This window comes from Malurus melanocephalus, unplaced genomic scaffold (genome assembly GCF_030028575.1).
Source record: "Malurus melanocephalus ecotype Western Australia unplaced genomic scaffold, MMel_1.1 scaffold_32, whole genome shotgun sequence".
Classification (NCBI taxonomy): Eukaryota; Metazoa; Chordata; class Aves; order Passeriformes; family Maluridae; genus Malurus; species Malurus melanocephalus.
The window spans coordinates 3,309,655-3,334,746 of record NW_026623264.1 but is presented as its reverse complement, the minus strand read 5'-3'; the positions used below and the strand labels follow the sequence as shown (position 1 = coordinate 3,334,746).

At 36.3% G+C, this 25,092-nt stretch overlaps 1 protein-coding gene across 4 annotated transcripts in view; it reads right to left on the bottom strand.

The window, feature by feature from the left end:
• Positions 1 to 16,154: 16,154 nt before the first annotated feature.
• CRISPLD1 (cysteine rich secretory protein LCCL domain containing 1) overlaps positions 16,155 to 25,092 on the bottom strand; it is a 35,836-nt gene continuing 26,898 nt past the window's right edge. For 2 of the 4 annotated variants that reach the window (XM_057363959.1, XM_057363960.1), the window contains 3 exons: positions 23,386 to 23,461; positions 19,589 to 19,719; positions 16,155 to 17,690 (listed from right to left, as the gene is read on the bottom strand). In XM_057363959.1, the coding sequence (XP_057219942.1) occupies positions 17,639 to 17,690; positions 19,589 to 19,719; positions 23,386 to 23,461 (259 nt within the window). In that variant the 3' untranslated portion in view covers positions 16,155 to 17,638. Of the gene's footprint in view, positions 17,691 to 19,464; positions 19,720 to 23,385; positions 23,462 to 25,092 lie in introns of those variants that run through there. The other 2 variants (XM_057363958.1, XM_057363957.1) reach the window with 1 other exon arrangement.

Genomic DNA, 25,092 nt, shown 5'->3' with positions numbered 1-25,092 from the left:
TCCAGCAATACAAAATAAGAGGCAGATGCACGCTTCAAGGGAACAGATAGTATAATAATTCCAGAAATAGGCAAATGAAATTATATAAGAGAAATGATCCTTTCCTGTCTCCCAAACAAAAATTAGAAAAAGCGTATTGAAATAAAATCCTGGTTTAGCTTTGGGGTTTTTTTTTGTTTTGGCTTTTTAAAGGAATATAAATGGGCATGCAAGCAACCATTARGTAAGGATTTATGCTAAGATGTATGCAGAGTAATAAACCTAAATCTCACAGAGACCACTTAAATAATCAAGTTTTAAAAATATATTTCTTACAACTTTTCTTGCCTACCCTAGAATCTGTTTAGTCATAGTTAAAAAAATACAAATATAGTGTGAAAGACTGTTTTTGTAAAATTGCCCAGTGTCAAGCATTAAATCAGAGTATTTGTTATACCTTTTAACCTTAGCCACATCATGTGRAGAGGTAAAGCAGATACATGAGGGGAGACTTTTATAGCAGTCCTTTAATTCCTCTTGTGGAATGAATAAGATTTCAATGATTTTTCAGTATATATTTCATTATTCTAAAAAGGGCAAGAGGAAAAGGCAAAGTTTCACAGTTGGACTGTTGTCTCCAATCAAAATGTTCAATAACTGCAATGATTCTGCTAACACCTCTCACCTTTGTTCATGGGACAATAAAAGGACCACAGATGATTGTATTGCTTAGTAAGTCCAGTAGTGCAAGCAATATTGTCTTTATGCTTGTGTCTAAACAGCATAAACAGTCTAAACAGGGGTGAATTCCACCTGCAGGCAACTTTCGCCTTTGGTACTAACAATTACATTATTATAAAATATGAGTTTTACAGGTGAACTAAATCTCATCTAGAATCTTCACCCAGAAAAACCAACACTGCTGTGTCTTGTTCAGATTTTTTCTATTCCAGGGCTGGCCTCCAGGTGTGTATTTGAAAAATATCTTTGATTTTACATCTACAATAAGCATAACACAATTTAAAAGCATAGATGACACAGAGCTTAATTTAGAAACTGCTGCTTTTATTAAATTTAGCTACTTTTCCCCTGCAGCTTTACATCAATATTGACTTCAAAGTGTTAGTAGCTTTCATCAAATTGAATTACTTTATCCTGTAATTTGAAAAGTAATGAGGCAGCTACTAAATGAAGCTGTTGACAAGACAAGAACAGAGGCTATTAAAAATTACATGGCAAGTGCAAGTCATAAACAATGATGGTTAGTGTTCAAGGGTGGTTTCTGAATAAAGTTGCGTGAAGCTCAAAAAATAAGTAATTCTTCCAAGTCATCTCCGTGCATCTAAGAAATGTGAATTCTACCTGAGTAATTATTTTATTTCCTTTCTGTTTCAAACAGGTTCTATAAGGATGCCTTACTTACTCCTTGTATCTGAGTATTTTCAGTTGTACATTAAATTATACAATTAGTATCTCTTGTGATTAACATCTGGTTTGTGTCATTTGTTCCTTTATTAAATGTTGGACTTGATGATCTTGGACCAGCCTTATGGTTTCTACACTTCTGTGATGCTCCCCAAAGACAGAAGTGGAGTTTATTACACCAGAWTTTTTTGTTTTGGTGTGCTTTGGAAGTGCCTCTCCCTTACAGACAAACATGTAAATATGATGTTCAACAAAACTGATTAAAAGCACTGCAATCAGCATAGGAAGAGGATGAGCAAAATATACTTACTGTATTCTTCAATGCTCTACATGTAACAGCATTCACAATAACTGGAGTTTCCCAAATCCTAAAAYCTTTATACCTGAAGTTGATTTTCCTGGATTCTGTAATACTTGGCAAAGCTGCAGAAATGGGAAACTGAGTCCTTCCTGTTTGACCAGGTTACAAAAAATTGCCTGCTCAAATAGAAATAATCTGAGCACACCCTCCCTTGATCTTGAGTTTCACTTCTGTCTTGCTTGTTGGTTGGTAATTTCATGCAGAAATTTATCTTTAAATTGGTCATATGATTGCAGTACAGCAATCCAATATCATGGAGCTTTTACATGGAGCTCATGATCTATTGAACCAAATGGAGAAAGAAATTTCCCACTGGAACTCTTTGGAGTCTCCCTTTGCAAATGGTGCAGACAACAGGCTTGATTTCTCATGATCTGTTATGGCTTCAAGACCAAATGTCTATATCACATTTTTGCCAGCAAGGATGTTTCTGCAGCTCCCAGTTCTATTTCATACCATATATTAATAAGGAAAAAATTGCTGGAAAAGTACATGTATATAGATGAAGCAAGGCATTCTAGATAGCACTTAAGTAAGGAGTGGTTTCAGCCTTGTTTCCATCAGAGCACCAATAATACACCACTTCAGGAGTATACAGAAAGACTGCAAGTGGAGATGTAAGGCAAATTCACACCAGAAATAACACTTCTCTGCCCTCTRTCATTAGTAYAGGTATGYCMTTTGTGAATATTCCCTTTACAAAAGCTCAATTTATCATAATACATTGTCCAAACAGCTCGTTCTGTTTCTAGAGAGCCAGCATTCCTCTGCAATCAACTCTGTAATTAAGTATGAAAAAGATGTTACAGAGATTAACAGTATATAATTGCATTTTTTGCAAGGATAGAAAAGATATCGATTGTGGTCAAGAGTTACTATCTCTGGGCAGAAATTTTGTTTTTGGTCAATTCTAGTGCCTTCTGTTTGGGTGGCCAGAACACAACAGGTACTCACACCATGTTAAATGCCCAGTGTACAGCTCCATGTCTGTAAAGGGAAATGGATCTGAGAAGAACCTCAATAATTCTTCAGTAGCTGGCTTGTTCGGAAATGCAAAACAATAGAGCTGAACACAACTGGTTGCCTGCTCAGTGCATGTTCTACAACCTTAGATCTACATAGGGATAAGGTACCAAGGAGGTGGAAAAGGAAAACTACTAGTAAAGTGTCTAATCTGTCTCCCAGTTAGTTCACCACATCAGTGTAATTTGATAGTTTATTTTATATATGTACTGAAGGTTCATCACTATCAGAGAGGGTTTTAAGGACCAGAACATAAAAARATTGTGAGTAATTTTACTAATAAGAGAAACTTTACATTTAGTGAGAACTCAACAAGCATTTAAAAAACTCCACCTCTGCTACTAGCTGAACATGACTTTGATAATAACTGGTTCTCTTGAAGAAGAGAATATTTAACATTTGTGCATTCCAATGAGTAACTGCATCTCTCATGGAGTAATGCATTCTGCAAAAACCTGAATCTTTGTAATATGTATCCTCCCTATTTCTTCATGTATTAGTCATAGGAGGCTAGAGTGTAGATAGAATGAAGAAGACAGAAAGGAGGTGTAGATTTATATATGAAACAATTTTCTTAGTCTTGCAYGAAGAAGATAGTAAAAGGTAAATATTTATAACAAACTTGGTTACATTTCAGAACAAAAATGTCCCTTTTCAAGGGACTCTGTTGGAAAACGGGTGAAGCCCAGTGGCAGCCTTTTGACCCACCACCAGAGTATGACACCTTTCATTCACTGGAGGAGGTATGCTTGTATAAGGGAAGGTGTGCTTTCAAATGACACATCTGATGGACATACTTACCCCTGCCCAAGCTTCTTTAAAGGTATTGCTTTCAAAGTCATTGAAGGTGATTTGAATTGTGCCAAATTCAGGAATCTYATTCTCAGGTAAGGTGGGGGAGTAATACATTAAGATGCTAGTAATTCAAATATATCAAGATAAACTTTTTGTTGTGGCCTACAAAACTTTGCCCAGACAAGTTTCAGTCAAATGGTTATTTTGATTTCAATAACTTTTCTTCTTCAATAGCAAGTAGTAGTTTATACAGGAAATGTAGATATATTTTTGTATAAAATTTAAGTGGTTTAAAGAGATTATTATAAAGGCAAGCATACTTCTTTACCCCTTAAACATTATGGGAGATTCATCTTACCACATTGACAAATGATTTTGCGTTCAAATTTGCCTATTTGCTTTTACTTCTCATATTAATATGCTTTTGCTGTGYATACAAACTTTGTAGCTCTGATTTTATTTTTATTGAGCCCTGCAACAACAAAATCAAAATGATGCGGAATGGTTTATACATTCAAATAAAAAGGAAACTTTGCCTGTGGGATTAGAAATAATCATATGCAATTTAAACTGCCCTTTCAGGACCCTCCCAATATTGAGGATGTTAAACAATAATATATGGATGGACAATGGTATGAGTGATGACATTTTATAAAAAGCAAATGTTGGCATGGGARTATAGTCAGTAATGGAAAAGGAAATGAGTAAATTCTATTTCAAAATTGATCATGACCTCCTATTTATTTCYCAAGAGGACAATTTTTGGTTTTGTCCCTTGAAAGTGGTGGTGTGCTGCTTACATTGTTTTCCATTGCACGTCTGCATTAAATGATGGAGCACTAGCACAGGTTGTGGAGCCTCCACCCTCGGAAACATTCAAAAGCTGTCATGGTCCTGAGTGACTGGCTCTGGATGGCCCTGCTTGAGCAGATGACCTCCAGAGATTCTTCTGAGCTCAGCCTTCTGTGATTCTGTGAAATGTGATCTTAATAGAACTTATATGAGTTGTATATTCCATGYACAAAGTTATTACTGAAATTTGAGCACTTTGATTTCAAAGAAGTAGATACCAGAACAATTTTTAGCACATTTTACTTACTGTCTGACTAGCAAATGGCTCTGCTTATCCATTCCAACAAAATGTAACAATTGTCACACCTATTTTAATATAGAAACAATCCTGCCAGTGTATATTTCTATTTTTTCTCTTTTTCTATTTTTTTCTTTCTTTCACCACTCTTTAATATTTTCTGCACATTTATATATGTCTATATATATATATACACACATACTGGTTTGCTATTAGTAATAAAAATTGTATTAAAAAAAAGGTTGATGGAAAAAAGAAAGAGTATCACATTGTTTCATAATGTAGCTTAAATATGCTCATTATTTGGTATAGCTACTTTTTCCCAGAATTATGCACTAACGTGATTAGGTTCCCAAAATACCTCTGACCTCATCTAGTGCATTCTACAAGGGACAGATTTGCCAAAGAACTAGGTGCATCTGGTATTGTTTTATTCTGATTTTATGCACTTACTGTAGTTTCTAACCCTGTACTTCAGAAATTAGATTTTTTAGAAAAGGTGTCCCTGAATCTACAGGTTATGTACCAACAAACACACATGAGTACCTATACCTACTGAATAAAACCCCACCATTGTTACTTCAGGTTCACTTAGGACCCTCTGCATCATCAGATTTTTGTCTCCTGAATGGTAGAAAACAAGAGCTGACTATATTTTGCCCTCTGAGTGTTCCTGAAGCAATGTTAAGGTGGAGAGGTTGGGGTCCTGCAATACTGTACAGATTCCTAGGATTTAATCTATATTCCAACAAAAAATAGCAGAGACTAAATCTACCCAACCAATTTAATGAAGTTCTTGTTCACTCACCCTAAATATTCACTAGATGGAGGGAAAAAAATCAGGGCACTCCCATGGGATTTGRTGTGTTTTGGGGCCAGGCAAAATATCAACTAGAACTGGCTCGCCCTGAAAAACCTATACAAATAAGTACCTATTAGTTTGTATGAGACTGCTCTAAACATCTGGCTTTTTACATTGCCCATTATTTTTACTGTTCTTAGGTTAAATTCTGGCTGAGTTCAGCTTGCATAAATAGGTTGTGTGCTGGGGGGTCTGCAGGGGTTGCCAAAAGAGCTTCTCTMTCAGTCAAAGAAAATCCAATGACAGTAAAATTACTTCATGGTGCAAGCTAGAGTTTCTGTCCCATCCATGCAGCAAATTCAATACTCTCCTACTTTATTTCCTGAAACTTTCATTCTGGAAGAGATATGCTCCATTTTATAACCATATATAATTTCAGGTATTTATGAAACATTTATTTAAATAGCAGTAATCTTTTAAAAACACCATCAATTTAAAGAGAGTTTTGTTTGCTTCCTGCATTACCATTTTGTGTTGTTGACCAGGAAATGAGCCTGGGGACAGGAAATCTTGCATGCTCTGTTGTATAAGTTATGAAGGTGACAGACTATGATACCAATTTAGATGTCCTTTTAAAAATGTTGATGTTTATTTTCTGTTTGTATTGAAGAATGTTGCTTTATAATTACAAACTATACCATCAGCTCATGTAAATTATAAAATTTTTCTTGAAGTCAAGATCGCTGGCCTGATTGACACCAGCTGAAAATTTGGCTTGAGCTTTTAAAAATCACTGTGAAAAAATATYGGTGCTGTTTTTCTCAGCTAAGATTGTTTGCCAAAGTGGAAAACCAAGCAAAAGCTTCAGGGTTAGAAGAGTTTCAGCTGAGCATCTCAAAGGCAGCTGGGACAAGGGGCCATTGCAGGCCGTTGCTTCTTCCACATGACAGTAAAGTTAGCAAAATCAGTTTTTYACTAAATCCCTGTCCTTTAAATAAATAAATCCTGTTCATCATGCCAGAGCATTCATGCCCTGGCAGAAAGGGATCAAGGAAGCCAAGCGAAAAGAATTATAACTTCATCTCCAAACCTGGCAAGCCAAGTTTGAGACCAGCCCACGTAAGAGAAGGCAGGGAAGCTCAAGGCTTATCTTGGGCAGGAAGGGATCGCTCTYGCAAGGAGCCCATTCCCCTGTCTGTTTCATTCCCTTGGTGGAGTAAATTGTACCTGGCTTGGAATAAGATCTTCCTGTGTCCATGTGAGCTATTCTAGCTCACACTAGTAAAGGGTAACAAGATTAGTTGGCTTGCTGTGAGAAAAATCTGGCATAGGGAGGGATACACACAACTGGATCATAGCACAGCACACCAAAAAGACAAATGAGGATAAGACTGCTGAGAAAATGTGAGTAGTRGAGAGAAAGGAGCAAGATCTGAGAAGATTAAGCCTCTTCATGGAATTATAAACACCTCCAGTCTGGATGTTTGAAGTAAAAWGAGAGTCAGTCATTCTTATGTGATAGAGAAGCAAAGTACTTTGAATAATCTACACATCTCTTCGTTAGAATTTTTTTTCCTCTGAAATAACCTCTTATTGTTTTGAATGTTCTATAATTCATGCTACTTCTTCAAACATTTCTAAACCAAAGTGCTTCACTTCCTCTATTCCACAGAGAGCTGTTCTAGTGAAATCAGATAACATTTTTCTTAAATCAGTTCATTCATCCCACTCAAGTCTCTCTGCTTATTGATCTAAGGCAGAAAAAACATTTGCTTTTTACAGAGTTTTGTCTCATGGTACTGCAACATTTCCCACTTTTACATTGAGGCTTCTGAGTTGTGCCTTTAGCTGATGCAAAAAGGCATGAATAGACTGACGCAATGTTTTAAGTCTGAATGTGTTTGCCAGTGACTACAAGACTGATAACAGCCRTCTGAAACAGCAAAACTGGACATCACTTTCAGCCAACTGTTGCATTTTCTAAAGGATGTGTTCTGGGATGGGTATTTTGGGCTCCTGACAGTGGCAATATGGGACACTGTTTAGAGCCAGATGAAGGTCACAGACATACACTCAGCTTGAAGAGTCATATGATGAGACTGGCAGGGTTTTTTAATGGAAAATAATAGGAAACTGTGACTGCATGTTTATACATATATCAGTACATTATATATAGAACATCAAGAATAGGCAGTCTGTAGACTGTCCCCACCTAAAGAATGAAAAGCATCAACTAATCCCTACTAATCTCTGCATTAAACTCCCTGATCCTGCAGCCACTGGTTGAGCAGATTAATTGCAGACTAGTAAGAAGCACTAGAGGCAAGGCATAAAGAGGCTTTCTGTCAGCAGATCAACACTGTCTCCCTTAAGWCTCTTGCAGAGAAGCTTAATGAATTAGGGCCTTGATGAGCAGAGAGTGAGGTAAATTAAAAGCTGGATGAACAACGGCACCCAGAGAGTTATGATCAGTGGCACAAAGTCTCACTGGAGGCCAGTGCTCTCCAGGTGTCTGTACTGGGTCTAAGCCTGCTCTACATCTTTATTAATGATCTGGATGAAGGGGAACAAACAGCACATTCTCAGCAAGTTTGCTGATGACACAAACTGGCAGGAGTGGCAGAAGTGCCAGGTCATACTTCATATTCCCACAACTGAAATGGAACAACCCTGTGCACCAATGTATACTGGGGGACACCCAGTTGGAAAGCAGCTTTGAAAAAGAGAACCTGGAGGCTCTGGTGGGCACCAAGTTGAACGTGAACCAGCAAAGGGCTCTGGTAGCAAAGGCCAATGGTGCCCTCCTAGGCTGCATCAGGGGTGCTCCCAGCACACAGTGGGAGGTGATTCTGCCCCTCTACTCRGCCCTGGAGAAGCCACACCTTCTGGAGGGATGGGTCCAGTTCTGGGCTACTCATTACAGGAGAGATATGGACACACGGAAGAGAGTCCGACAAGAGGCTACACAGAAGATTAGGATGCTGGAGCTTCTCTCCAATGAGGACTTCCTGAGAGACCAGGGACTACTCAACTTGGAGAAGAGCAAGCTCAGAAAGATCTTGTCAATGTCTATAAACCCCTGAAGGGAGGATGCAAAGAGGACAGAGCCAGGCTGTTTTCAGGGGTGCCCAGTGATCAAAGTAATTGGGCACACACTGAAACACAAGAGGCTCCCTCTGAACATCAGGAAACACATTTTTACTGTGAGGGTGACTGAGCACTGGCACAGAGTCCCCAGGAATGTTGTGGAGCCTCCATCCTTGGAGACACTCAATAACTATCCAGACATAGTTCTGGGTAACCAGCTCTAGGTAGCCCTGCTTGAGAAGCAGGCTTGAGCTGGATGACCTCAAGAGGTACCTTCCCACCTCAGCCATTCCATGATTCTGTTCATGCTCCATTGGAATGCCCCAGTGAAGTGGATTAGCTACCTTTTTATAAAGGTCTTTTCATATTAAAGCACCTTGTACCAACATAAGACATCATTCAGTACAGGCAATGCTGACCCTTCTGCCACTAAAAACATTTGAAATACCAACATAGCCAAAATTTTGTGATGATGTAATAATTTTTTAACAGCTGAAGTATTATTATAATTAGGGAAATAAAAGCTATCCTTATTCCAGTTTTTTAGTATCATCACAGACATTGGTGTGATTTTTCTGTCAAACGACTTATGCCAGTTTAACTAAAAAGATAATCCAACCTCTCATTTATCAAATTTGCACCATTATATTTAGCAATAAAGAGCTTGATCACTTCATAATACTTTTTGCTAAATTTYGTAGTGCACAAAAACTGTCTGTTGTCATTACATTACTGAAGACATCTTCGTTATCATCCTTCCTTGTACATGCTCCTGCTATGGGAGGATTTCTTCCCTCCCTCTCTCTCTTCCTCTCTCTGTGATTTCACGCGAGCATTTCCAGTGACAGAGCCYTGCAAGGAGTCTGCCATCCCTCTAGCCCTGCTGTGAGAGCGACAGCACCTCAGACATCCTCTCAAGATTTTATCTTCTTTTGAAACTCCCACCTTTGACTAGGAAGGAAGAGAGACATTTATGCTCTTGCTGAGACACAAAGCAGCTGGGTTAGGTGGGAGGAGAGACACTGCCTCTATTTCACAGTCACTTCTGTCACTAGGCATGAGAGTTGGGTAGCAACTTCAGCTGTGCAGATACTTCTTGTAACTCCRGGGTCAACCCCAAGTTTTACTGAGTAACAAGTCCTTGACTAACTCATATCACTTAGTCAGGAGGTTGAAAGATGTTATTTCCTTACATTGGCTTCTGGGAGAAACAAACTACATTCCCCACAAGCAGATTACTTTCCTTGCACTGTGAGGATGACTCACACATAACTACAGCTTTCATAGCTTTTTCCCAATGCATATTCTCTGGAGTTTCACTCCTAAAACACTGCTGCCTAGAAATATGTATGTCAGGAGAGTGTTTCTGACCAAACTGGCAGAGATGCACAGCAAACTAAAGACCGGAAAGAACAAGCAGAGAGAAGAGTTTTAAATTGAAGAGACTACAGAAATATAAGTTCAGTTTTAAGTTTTTGTAAATTATTTAAAGTAAAATTATAGCTTGGCACCTTTATATCTACAAATTGAAATAATTAAATATGTCACTCTAGAAATTCAGAGATTGTTCAGTTTAGAACATATGAATATGTACTTGCTAACTAATCTAAGCAATTTGGGAAAACTATTAATTATTAAACCTATTATAAATTATAATCTATAAAATTATAAAACAAACAACCCTCCATCCTGTCTTCAGCATCCATCACCTCCTCACTTAGAATGGTTCTTAAAGGTGCAAGATCCACAAAAGTCTTTATTTCATCAAAGAATACTGAGAGCTGTAGCTTTGTTACAAGTATTACAAGTATTTTCAAGGCATAAAGAAATTTTTCTGAAGTAMAATGAGGGATATTTCTTATTTCATCTTACAGCTATCACTAAATGACTTCAGACCCATATTTGCTAAAACTAATTGCAAATCAATTTCTTTTGCCAGTCTTACAAAACAGGCAAGTGTAACTCAAATGGATACCCATTTTAATAGKTTTTTTTGACAGAAAGAATAAAGCTCACAGAAAAACTGTTTTCAGAGTTTGTGAGTACTTGTGAATGAACTGTACAATTTACACCAGATATTTGTGCATCAGTATACCCTAGAAAGTTCTTATCCCCTCACCAATCAAACTGCAGACAAATTCACATTCTCAACCCCGCTAACCTCAGTATTTGCCTAATTTTACAAACCAAAGAAAACAATGAACTTTGAGATGTTACTTGAATGTTTTTTGGTTTGGGATAGTAAACAAGACACTTTTAAAATATTGCGGTCAGTCCTTATTAAGATTTATTCTTTGTTTTAGCATCTATCAGTTCTACTCCTGGATTATGTGATTCAGGCATCTAAATTCATCTCCTAATACATCAAAATGCCCTGCTTTCCTTAAAAGGCATTTCTCATATTCTCTGATATTTCAGCTATTCTAGCTTTTACTGCAAATTTGTCTCACCCTTCTTGTTAAAACTTTTCCAGGCTTTTGATTTATATTAAGTAAGAAGCTGGTTAATATCTCAGCCCTCTCAGGAATCACAGACTGACWTTTTTATAGGAATGGATCTGAGTTGCTGTTAGGTGTTGTACTGATGTGAGATAAATAAGAGCTTAATGTCCTCTGAGAGATTTTGGTAGAGATGGTGATTTTCCTGAAGTGTATTTAGGTGTTTTCATTGGACTGTTCTTCTCCAGGAATTGTAATGAAAACTATTAATTGAATTGAAGCATTAGCAGAAAAGAAAGAACAATACTTTTGTTGTGCAACAGTGCATATCAGTCAAGGTGTGACTTCCTTATTTCTAGGAGAAATCTTTAGTTATTGCAAAACAATAAAAAAATCAGAAATTGCCTTGTAACTTTCAAAAACTGCTGTAAAATGCTTTTAAAGCTTCCAGAGAAGTGTGCAAATTTAAATCCTTTTAAAAAATTTCATCATCTGCATTACCAGCATGTCACTGAACAWGTTTGGTATAACATGCATAAACCCTCAGTCACTGGCAGAAGGGCATGTCTTTATTAATAAAGTCTCCTAACCCATCTGTCTAGCTRTTCCCATTATTTAAAAAGGCAAACTGATCTACTTTACTCCACAAGTCTTATTGGGTAAGAGAGAAGGGCTCAAAGTATTTCACAAAATTATTTCTTGGCTCAGTTTTATAGCCACGCTGGAATAGGACTATCACCTCCYGCACAGTAAGCACTAAATCAATTCATACAATGCACTTCTTTGTGTACTGAACTGAGTTAAATCCAAAATCTGAGACTAAGTMCTTTTGCATGAAATGATTTCTCTGTTTCTGTGTTCAGTGCAGCCTGCAGCCCCAAAAGTCTTGGAGCTGTTCTAAAACAATGAAAGAAATACTCATTCAGAGGATATGATCTTCAGTAGGCAAACAACTACCCACCACCACCAAGAAACAGATGGATTTCAACAGATAAATAAGGAATGAAGATTGAACTGACTACAGGGAGATTTATTTAGCAGCTGTTTCCAATTTATCTTTGGGATATACAGTAGYAGCAATTTATAAGAAGTCAGAGCCAGCTTGCTATTTACATTGCATATAAACAAGCCTAAGTGAATAACTGAGCCACTRAAGTACTTGTTTTTCAAACTGTGTAGGTTAAGTTTGGAAGTYTTACTACCTCTTAGCACTATTTCTTAAGGATCCTAAAAAGAATAAGTATTACTACCAAGTCATATGAGCTTCTCAGCTTACAGATATGTGWGCAAATCTAAATGCAAGATAAGATCATGTTCTTAATACAGATACCGTCAGAGAAAATAATTCAGAAATAATCACAAACACTTCAAATAAAAGTTTTTTTAACTCCATAAGCAGATTTTATATTAAATAAATTTCAATRAGATTATTGCTAATTTTGTTATAATGCTTATGCTTTAAATTAAATTTGAGGATTTAAACACCCAAGAGTTACTGATGTTGGCAACTGAAGTCTTTTGTGTGCCTGCTAAGATACAGTGCTGTTTGGCCAGCACATCTCTGTTCTTAACCAACAGCTTTGCTGCCAACCCTCAGACACTAACCCCATTGTTAGCAAAGACAAAACCAATATTGGATACAGCACTGGGGGCAGACACAGCATTGAATAATGAGGGTGATTATTGCAGGAATCGATGTGGATAGCTACATGTGGGGCATYGTGGCTGGCCGTTTTATTTGCCTATTCTTGACTTTCCTCCTTCAGTTTCTCAGAGTTTTCTGTGCCTTCTCATACCAAGCTGGTATGACCGGGGGGCTTTGGTAGCTTCTGAAAAACACTCGTTAGTACATTTTACAAAATGCTATGATGGTTTAATATGAAGGCATCAGTCTCCTAGCAAACAGGCTAAGATGAACAAGACAGCACAGATCATTGAACAGGTGATGGCAAATTTCGGGTGTCACAATCATCCTATGCTAACATGGAGCAGGAATCACATTTTATGGTATTTTCACTTGTCCTGGCAAGGACTTTTGCCTTATTAACACTAACATCAATAATACAAATAATGACCATATATAAAATATTGTTTCCATCATTTATTTCTGACAGCAAAGACAGACTGAAGTTAAGAGTGACAGCATGGATTCTTGTCCCATATCCACAATTCAAGTTTTATAAAATCATATGCAATTTTCTGCATGTTAAAGCRTGCTGTCATTTGTATATCTAAAGCTCTCTAAGATGCATATTATACACTGAATGAAATAAAAATCTTCGGGCTCTTCAGTCCTTGTGTAATTCCCTAGAGTTCCAGAGATGCTATAAAAACCCTTAAGCCATAGAAGTGTGACAGTACAGTATTTCATACAATATTTATATATATTTCTGAACARAATATTGCACTGTGTGAATAATCTTTGTAACTTCCAAATATTTATGTTTCTAAATCTTGCCCTTTGTACAACTACAGAAATGGCAGGAAATAAACCTTCCCTTGTGTATTCACTGGAATCTGGGTTATCTAACTTTTAAGCCAAATTCAAAACATACTTCAAAAGCAATTGCCACACAGAGGACACTGTTAATGTGAGCAACTCAGTTCTATCTCTGCCATATGAATGAAAGGGTCATGCATTTTCCTGAACATATGTATCAATACACACCAAAAAAAAAAAAAAAAAAAAAAAAAAAAAAAAAAAAAAAAAAAAAAAAAAAAAAAAAAAAGCCAGTGCTATTTTTCCCCTTTTAAATCCACTGAGAATCCATAGACAGCTGACACTCTTGATATTTACATAAAACTTGAATCTATTTCTTCAGTTGAAAAACTGTAAACTTACATGCAGGTTATCTCAATCTGTGTTTCAGGCTTTCAAAATCACTTTATGTAAAATTTCAAGATCAAGCAGTCCTCTACACAGAAATCAGACTCAAGGAAGTCTGTGAACTATTTAATAAAAATTCCTCAGCATCCACAGCTTAAGAAATGTTTCTTAAGTTTCTGTAGTTTATGCAGAGTTAGTACTATGAGCTGTCTATTGACGTGAGTAGGGGTCCCAAGTTCCCTAAAACCAAAGTACTCTCACAGAGCTCTCAAAATGGTGAGTGATTGTTAAAAGAATCGTCTGTTTGGGTCCAACCATTTCAGTTATGAAATAAGCTACCTTGGCTGGATGGGATGCAGCAAAGCAGAGCAACACATCAACTGCTCCTTACTGAMCAGCTCACCAGGCAAATGGCCTATGCTTGACAAATGCTTGACTTGTCTCCAAATAATTCCCATGCACTTCTTTGGAAAAGATTCCTCATGAAGCAAGTCTTAATGGAAAATACCACAAGATGGGGGAAAAAGGTTCACATCTACTCTTTGCTGCTTCATATAWGCTTTTAAGGGCCTGCTTTATTTAATGGGCTTACAATTCCTGGAATTTAGACCTTTCAAGAATTATAAATGGTGAATATTCAAGCATTGTTACAGTAASAGTATCAATATATTAATAGTTTTAATATAGTAACAGTATCAATGTATTAATAACATTTTTGCTATGTATAAGTTGTAATAATTCTTGTTAGATATTTCTAGGTCATCCCTAAGAGGAAAGCTAAATATTATGAATAGCATTAATTAAGCTTTACTCTCTTACTGATCACCCTTTTTTTTAAAGTTTCCAGTTCAGAATGCAATTTCATAACTGCTCAGTTGACCAAGCAATTCTTCAGCATTTAATAATTTACTTTCTTGTATGTTTTTTTCATTAGGCAACAATAAGTTTTCCAATACTGTTAGTTACTCTTTTGGGCTTTCTGTGAATTAGTTGTGTTGCTTCTGGTGCASACAGAAATACCAAAATGTACCTCCCACTCCACAATTGTCTGGAAATATCTACTCATTGACTTACAGTAAATACAGAAAAAAATTCTCAAAATGCCAATGTTAGCTGGAATATCTAGGCAAGAACAGGATAGTCATTGCATGTGGGAAAGCAATGGAACTTTAAAAATCTGGGTGACAGAATATGTGAGGAGAAAGGGTGGTGCATAACTCTTTCTTCTTGTCACTCTGTTGATTAGTAGAGCTGCTCACAGCAATTATTCGCACATGAAATGTTGGAGTTGTCTCTCTTTCTCCTCGCACCAAACACAAACTTTATTGTTASAGCCCCAAGGGTCCAYGCCTGCCCCATTGCACAGGAACTTMCAGGATATGTAGGCTGGATTTTACAGATGAGAGAAAAGAGAAAGCAAAGACACACAGAAGAACAAAAAAAGGTACCAAGAAAAAAACAGAGGAAAAAAGGCAGCACGCAACTTGGTGTGGCAATTGTTTCCATGTGGGACTCCATTTCCACATCTACCTAAAGAAATTGTGGTTATGACTGAAGGTGTGACTGCYCTGCTCTCCTCCTCCCCACAGGAAGGGATGAGCTCTGCTGCTGTCTGGTGCAGGACTGGGCTCAGTGCCCACACTCCACAGCACCACACAGGCTGTCCAGGGCTTCTGAGGAGACTGCTGGGATCACAGGATGCTGCAAGGAAGCATCCTGGAAAGGGACACTATTGTTACAGCCAAAACATCTTGTTTAGAATGCCTCCCTAAGTAGCTCAGGAAGCCCTTACTGCATTTTCTCTTCTGACAATCCCAACTGCAGGTACTGCAAGACCTTTCTTTGGTGCTTTTAAGAAAAGGTGATGCAAGTCTTTCTCAAGCCTTGACTTGGAGATTCATYACAGTCAAACACTTGCACTTTGGTTTGAATCCTGAAAAATGTTTAATGCCACTATTGCAAAATCTATATAAAAGCTTCTTTCAATGGCCACCACTTGCAGGAAAAAAAAAAAGGGTCATAAATAAAAGACTCTTTGTCTCCCTCATTGATTTGACCCTGGTCAAAACTTGGAAAAATGAGATTTATCCATAAGACTTCTGATGCAATTAGTGGAAGTTTTGTGTCTAAACTGCCTTTACAGCTTTTAGAACCAYAGACTATGGTTGCTTGCAATGTTTAGGTCAGTTAAACAAAAAAATATCCATTTTGGGTGGCTGTAATTTTTTTCTCTTGAATCAGGACAAACAAAAAAAAACCTGAAAAAGGTACTCTTACAATGTAAATTAATTTTATTCAAAACAGATTAAAAAAACTAACAAAGCTTGCCTAACTACATGAGGTAGTACATGTAGCAAAAGAGAAGGCAGAATACAGTATTCTGAAATATGAAGAATATTAATAAGTTTACAAGTTGGAGTGAAATAAATTCAAACAACAGAAACAACAGAAACAAAATACACCAAAAATAAAGTTTAACAGCTTTTCAGTCTTAAAGCACCAATACACTTTTCATAGAAAGAAACATAGTATAACCACTACATGTTCTTCATATACCATAATATGGTAAAATTAATGCACCAAGCTGTTCACCATAAATGAATCCTTTAAAATTGTGAAGCAACAAATGACATAATTGTCACTGGGCTTCGTACCACTATACTTCCTGGCCTGCAGGAGTATTTGCCAGGTCACAAGGAGCAAGGTTAGCCTTTGTTACCATTTTCTTTGGTTTTTTTTAACATTTACTTAATGTATAGAATATTGATAACATGTACAGCTCAAGGCTACAAGCTTGCAAAATTTTATGCATGTGTATAATTCTACATTTTTTCTGAACCCAAATTTAGGTAAATTGGAAGAATCATGTGGCAAAAATAAAGCATGTGTATGTGCAGAACTGCAGGCTTATTCCTTAATTTCAGGTTACTGCCCTTCTCAACACAAAAATTTTATCAGAACCTTCAAGGTTATTTGTGTCTGTCCCTCACACACCCATCCCAAGACAGTGGAATATGTGTGAAGGACTGGGCCATAATTAATTAATTGGTCATTTGCACTGAAGAGCTTAGCAGCATCCAACAAGTAATTTATTAATCTATTAAGTAATGATAGACATACATGAATTGCCCAGTCTCTTTAAACTGTTTTTCAGAGGAAAAGATGTTAACATGACCCAGGGCTTCTTCCTATATTTTATATCTCCCATTTTATTTCAAAATAGCTCTTTGCATGTGTTAAGATTGGTGAGAAATTGAGAACAATTTAGCTCTTCATTTATGTTTGCATGGCTAATGCTACTGTAAATCATCAAAAAGTTATATACGTTTTTATTTTACTTTAAGGCATGATTTACTTTATCAAAATATTGGGATGACTTCTTTTATGTACATTAAAAATAAAACTCAGGCCTCCCTAYGGTATAGTTTCAAGGTTACTGTTAGTGGCATATATAAAGCACCATATAATAATATATTCAGATGAAGAAAACAAAGAACATTTATGAGCTTTGAATTAACTGTATAGGAGTAACTGCTAAGAAAATATAGCAATATTTAACACAGGATTCAAAGTATTGTTATATATCATTTTAGATTTTCAAATGAATTTTCCTCCCATGTTTATTTTTACAGATTTTTTTCCATTAAGACTTATATGCAATTTAAACTTTTTGGTGGAAAGCAGTATACATCTTCTGTACAATAATGTTACAGCTTTATACAAATCTTAGGAAGTACAAGAAATGGGCTTGTATTAATCCTTTCCAAGTGCTCTGGTTTCACTTGCCTGTTTTATGTTTTACTTGCCAGATTCAAACAACGGCAAATACTCTGAAAGCCTTGCTTCCTGGAGGATTCTGCAAACTGAAACATAAATACATTRCTTATGTTATTTCTAAGACTCTAACACTTTAATGACAACTTTTTAAAATTTTTAATTGTTAATTCTATTATCCTACAGCACTTCTGGTGATAACTCATGAATTTAGCTAAGATTTCTCTAAAATTGCTACAAATGAAAACTACATAAATTTCAGATTTTTTTTCCAAGCTTATTAGGAACAAATCACAACATAAAAAAATTCAAGTAATTTTTTTTTTGTGATGAGGGATCCTGCTTTAAAGATTGAAGCAAAATACAAAGGGTTTTTTGGAAATAGAGAAAATATACATCTTATACTTACTATTCTAGCAACTGTATTTGAAGAGAATTTGTAAACCCAGGATACCACTTGTTTGTTAGATGCTTACATGATGAAGAACAGATTTTTACAAAGACCTAATGTCTAAAAAAATCAATGGGAATGCCTTCTAAATGGATAAATATCTGGCTTCAAAAGAAACAAAAATACACAATTAAAACGAAATTTTGATAGAAAAAGGATTTTTTGTCTTAAAAGTCAGACCTGCATGTCCTATTTAATGGTCCCATTGTTTTTCTCTTTAGWAAACCCTGTCTGAAGCTTATCTGGGAAGGAAAGGGAAAYGGAGGTGAAAKCAAAGAAAGGCACAATGGAACAGGYTRGCTKCAATGGAAYTAGAATTCATCATCTTCTGCTTCACAGAAAACTTGCATGGGACTGTTTTCCACACTGCTGACCTCCCAAACTTTACCAAGATGGTTTATGTGTAAATATGTGTATTTATACATATTTTAAAATTTATATTTATACAAAGTATACAATACATATGTTAGATATAAAGTACAAATAGTGACCAAATTTGCAACGTTTTTCCTGTCAGTGTCTCTAGTCAAGGAGAAGATTTATATGGAGGGCAAAAGTGTCAGTAAGGAAACACTCTARGGGAACTGGATGATCATGGAGAAAAGTCAAACAATATGTAAAGTAAGTCATACACTGAGCAAAGAAAATCTGTATTTTACAAGCWTCCAGATTTGTTGAAAGGTTTGAGATAAAGAGAGACGACATTACCCTACTGTCAATTAAAAACAAGACCAAAACACTCAATATTTTCTGCAGAAACCTTTTGAGGGTTTGTTTTTTTTTTTTTTCCCCCACATTTGGAAAGACTATAGCCTGGTTAGGTATCAATCTTAGTCTAGGAAACACTCTTTGCTTTAAAGGACAAAAAGAGTGGTACCATTTTTTAAAAGTAATTCCTCTTTCTTCCTTTAGAACCTGGAAAATTCTTTCAGGGATTAAATTTAATCKGCAAAATATAGCCATGTTTTATTATCATACAATGCACAAATACACTAAATACAACTAGTGAACTTTCACAGCATCTCCATTTCTTTCAGCAAAAAACACTGTTAACAAATTATTTTTTAAAAAGGAAATTAAAAATATGTTCTAATGACAGTGAATTTTAATGTCTGTGAGTATTATTCATGATTCAGGATCACTGGTTCACTACCATGTAAATCATTAATGAACAGTTCATCAGGAATCAATGAACCTGCATCATTAATGTTAATTTTTAAAAAATCCCYGAGGAAGTAAAGGCAATTTTCTTATCAAATATTGTGTTGGTTGCAACAGAACCAGCAAAGCAAATAAGAGGTTTATTTCATAAGCAGCTTTTCAGAGAAATGTTTTATGAGCTTAGAGGAGGCAGGCAGCTCCACTAGCACAGTTCTCCAAAGTCACCACAGCTGTTACACAAGCTCTGTAAATCACCCCTTGTGGCCTGTTTGTCTGGCTTCTAGCACTGCCCCAGGTACAAACAGACACAMCACAAGACTGTGAACCTTTTCGAGGTCAAGAGTAAAGTGAAATCTTTGAAAATGGGCTCTGTACCTTTCTGAATATATCCCATTCTGAAAGGAAGCAACGTACACCTTTCTTTTGTCCACAGGCATAACATCCACGTAACCGCCCTGGTTGCGGACCACGCCAGCGTGCACTGCTGCCCGGCAGATGCTGGACATCTGAGAAGGAATCAACAAAAAGATTGGCTTGACAGTCATCCTTTTACCTCATCATTGTTTAGGAGAAGACAAAGATATTTAAACCATGTGTAGGAATCAATCATTTTACTTATTGCAGACTAATTTTACTAGTCTTACAGTATTTAAATTGGTTTCATAGGAATTAGGATAGTTTATAGGAGTATAGACCTCGTCTTTCAGATTACTTTCACCATGATGCAAAAATTATTTATTTCAGGCTATTTCAATTCAAAGATCAGGAACATGCTTGAATTCTTGAAACTTTTAAAATGAAAGAATATATCAAAGCCTCAAACATCAGTGAAATGACCCATATTCAAAAGGAAAATCWCAGTTTCCTATCCAGGCATGGGTAAATGCTAAAAGCTAATTAGATGAAAGGTATAATRTGAACATTACACAGAAGATAGAGGTCTAAAATGAAAATTCTCTGTGAAGTTAACAGCACTTCCAGCTGCTTGAAACCTCTTTTCTCCMGTCACTAATTATGGACTAATAATGCCCACCAAAGGATTCTTCAGTGGCAATCTTGATTAATGTTAATTTAAATAATTTATCTAAACTTGCAGTACGCTATTACTCTTTCAGCATTTTGATAATTGTCAGAAGAATTAAACTTCCTAGSTATTCCAGGGGTAGGTCCAAATCTTTAATACGTAGCATAGTAGAGTGCAGTTCCAGCTAAAGTGAATCTCCACTTAGAGACAAGTTTTTTTGGTGTAAAAAGTCTTCAGTGCAATAGATTTCTCCACAAGCAACCTTTAAAAACTTAGCCAATATAAGTGTCAACAGCTGGTCAAGGGGGGCCACTATTTAAATAAAAATTGCATTGCTTCCATTCATAATTGGAATAATTTATATATGTTATCAAAGCCATTTTGCAATCTCCTCGGTATATAAAATCAGAAATTTCAAATGATTTTCCTACTCTCTAAGTGCAGGACTTGACAGGCTCACTCATATATAGTTTGTCTTTTAACGTTACAATATTTAAAGGAGTAAAAATCTGATATTTAGGCAAATCATCTTTTGAAAGGATACTCTAGTTTTTCTTTCCACACTGCTGGATGCAGTTTTTGAACAACGCAGTAAGGATGCCATTTATATCCCTCTGTACATTTCCTCCTCCTGAGGTTGCAAAACTTTTGTAATATCCGGAACACTAATAGATGCCTTATTGTTAGGATTGCAGAATCCCTTAGTTATCCATACTGCGGAGTAACCAAAGACCTGACTGATCATGTGCAATTTCAAACACCCGGCRGGGGGAAAATGGCCTCTGCAATACAGGATTACAGTCAGAAGACATAAAAGATGAGATTTACAAGCAATTAACTACACTGAAGAGCTAGAAGATATTATTCATTCTATTCATTCCYAGTACAATAACACAGCAGCAACTTTGTTTTCAGTTCCCACTGGAGATATTAAAAAAGGCTAGAAATACAATTGGGGGAAGATCACTTTTTTCACCTCTGAAACARTAAGCAAAATTCTATACATTATGAGACAGGGATACACCTTCAAAATTACATTTGAGGGTAGCTAAGATACTGGCTGTTTCGATGTTATTTGGAAATTTTTAGTCAAGTAAAAAGGAAAGGAAAAGTCAAGGGATGAGATTTTGACAGAAGAGACAGACTACTTGTTGGAAACTCTCCAGCAAAGGATGGGGCCATTGTTAGGGCAGGTACCACAACTGGATCAATCARGTATGGCTGGGCTGATGCAGAACATTTCAAAGGTGAAGGGAAGACACTTGCAAGGAATATGTGGAAAAGGAGAGATCAGAAAACTGGGGTTGATGAAGGCAGCTCAGAGGCTAYTTGAGATGACAAATAAACTGATGTTCTGATGCTGCATTCCAGATGAGACTGGAAAATCAATGTGCATATTTTTTGAGTACATAAAAAATGAGTATACATTTGTAAGTATGAATTAGCTTGTAAGAATGGATATGAATAGGTCCATAGAGTTTTATCAATATATATGGAATATATCTTATTCACAAAGTATTATCTGTCCTTATCACTCAAGAACTTCTCATTGTCTTGGAATAAGACAATTAGACATTCATCTAAATGGAATCAGATTCCACTACCGATGCTGTAATATTTCCCATGCTCAGTATTATGTCACCCAGAACACTCCTCCTTGAACCACTAAGGTAAGCCTCCAGATGATTTAAGCAGAACAGGATTTCCCTACGTCTATCACAAAATTCAGCATTCTATTTATGGTTTACACCAGCACTCTTGTGTCACATTCTGGAAGACTTTATCAAAGATCAGGGATTGTTTCTTCAGTTTTGATGAACAAAGGATACCTAAGGCAGTATTTTAAAGTTAGCATAAACACTTCATACAGCATTATATGGCCCTGCTTTATTACTGTGCTGTGAACACTCCTAAATTTGTTAGTACTTTTAACAGGTCATAGGATCTGAATACCAAGCTGCCATATGATTTTCCTGTCTCAGATGCTCAACGAACACCAATATCTACCATAGCACAGCATTACTCTATGAAGGCATTTAAACCACAAGTGTCTTTAACACGCCATCACAGGAATRTGGAGCTATTTAATAGCTTTTTACATCATATTCTTTATATTTTATCATATCAGAGAATTGTGAATACTTTTGTAAAATTTTCAGAGAAGATTTCCATATATGGTTACTAAACAAAAATTAGTATGACCAAAGTATTCACATGCTATAAAATTACACAGCTCTGTCAAACTCTTTAGATAAAAYATCTAAAGATTTTTTGATCTGTAGCCCTGAAAGAAGGTAGACCCCTGAAAAAAATCAAATTAATTCTGCTCTGCAGATACCTATTTATCTCCTTTACCACTAAACTCTCTGTATTGCAAACTGCTCCAAGCATAATCTAGAGCAGCACCTTCAGTGCAAATATCTACCCTGACAGCATCTGAAGTTGATAARAAGACTCCCATCTCTGGTTTCTTACATGTATTTATGTCCATTTTATCCTAAAAGCAATATGGCTACACACATTTCGGTACAATGGAGATGACAAATGAGGGGCATAAMATAGAACAGTATTTTCAGTTTTTTTACCCATTTCATAACTAAACATGTTGTGGAAAAGACAGGGCAAAAAAGTTGACCAGGACACAGAATGACAAGAAACCAGTCCGTTAAAATAATATGACAACATGAGATACTTTACAAAAATATATAAAAAATCTGTTGCAAATATTTAGCCATCCACATGGATAAGAAATAGTCAAAATAATGAGACTGTGGACATTTATTTTAAGATAATATTTTTTATATAGTCTGAAAGAAGTTATGGTTGCATCAGGACCTAAATTGCAAGGGTTTAAATGAATATACACTGCTAATGTTGAACAAATCAGTAGGAATTTTGACAAAGAATTTAAAGCATGGGTCCAAAGACTAGTGAAGCCAGAATGAATTTTAAAATAACTTTCTATATCTTCAGTAGGTGACTACTGCTAACTGAAAGGGAAGCCTCTGAAAACTTTTGAAAAGACTGTGAAAAGTCAGAATATGGAAAAAAACTGTACATGAATACTCTATCTTATTATATCTACATGGTAAGTTCTTTCATAGAATTTTATCTCATTATACAACACAATGTAGAACCATACACTTACATCAGAATAAATTCGTGTACCAATTACACGGGCGTAGTGTGGATTTGMCTGCATACAGTTGTGAGGACAGTACACCCTGAAAGATCAAAAACAAACCACAAACAGTTAGGAAGTGTATCAGATCATTACAATATCATCTACAATGACAGCATTATTAAGTATAAACCAAGTTGATTATCTGTACGTATAATACTATTTAAAAGATGCCCATTTTTGAGGCTTTGACTATACTGGTGAAGGCATTACTGATGTGCTGAGGTTCACAATGAAGTGCCTAAAATCTTATTTTAACAAAGCCTGATCTTCTTTCCTTTGGATAAGCAGATGGAGTTCTTGTCCAGCATATGTGAGGCMAGTAGAAAAGTCAGTGAGAAGAGAGACTGTTCATTATTCTGTAATTAATCTGATCCTAAGCATACTATACAAAATGTACAGTCAGATGCCTTCTCAGAAGAGGCAGATCTGAGTGAGGACCTGCTCTGATGCTAACAGCTTGGTGATGCAAGCCAATTTAGCAGCTTATAATGAAGATGAGCACTGGCATCCATGGCTAGAATGAAAACTGTCAGAAAGTAGCGAGATTCCTAGCTGACTGTAGGAAATCAGAAACCTACCAAAACAAAGACTGTCTTTATTAACYGCATTTTGTTAACCATTGAGGAAAACTTTCTCTGTCTTCTGTGGCTTCAAAATGCTCAGGAAAACCATGTGAGAAGACAACAGTAGTACAGAAGGCATCAGCATCTTACTAATTGTGATATGTTGCAAGAAAGATCCCTTTGTGGACTCCAGGTCTACTGTGAAGTATTTAATTTTTAAAAATGGAGCTGCCCTACACAAACCAGCCCTGGGCAAGTGTTTTTCTCCAAGATGTTATCTGGGTTCCAAGCAATGTTTGATAAGACACATCACTTAGGCATGTTAGTCTTACCATACAAGTAACTAAAACAGGTTGACACAGTCAGAAAAGATATTTTTGTCAGAAGGAAGCAAGAAGTCAAAGAAGCCTGTTGAAGACCTGCTGATTTATGATTTGGGAGTAAGAGGGAAAAATGAGGTTGTGTAATCAATGCCATGGCTGACTACTGCTTGTAATTCCTCAGACTACATTTTCAGAATTARGAGCCTGCACAGAATCTTGAAGGAAACGCTGCTGTTGTGAAGTTCCTTAAGCTGACGCATCAGAATTAAGTAATTTTTAACCTTATATTTATTATATAATTTTCCTAAAGACAAAGCCTATTTTTCTCTTAATGAAGCTAGTTTTTGTTTTTAATAATGAAGGAAAAAAAAAAGAAAAATATAGAAGTCTGAGATTRTACCCATCCATTCCTGTGTTCCACTCCTTAGCTTACTTCTCCACATCTTCCAGACAGAAAGCCAGGAGTCATAGCCAAACACCAGGCAAGTCCATGGACCCAAGTGCTACATGAAGGGATGTTTTCCCAGCAGTTTTGGCTTTGTACTTGYTTCCTGTGTTGGCTGTAGGATTGCTATGAAAGTAATCCTGTGGATATCTCCAGCTTAATTTGCGGTAAATTGTGCTACTGTGTATTTACCTTTGACTCATCTATGGTTTTAAGAACTGTTACCAAATTCCTTTGTCAAAATATTGCGGTACAGGCRCCTTTCGAAGAGTTAAAACACAGGCTTCAAAGAAATGGCACAGATATTTAAAGCCARCCTGCAGACCAAACCTTACCTTAT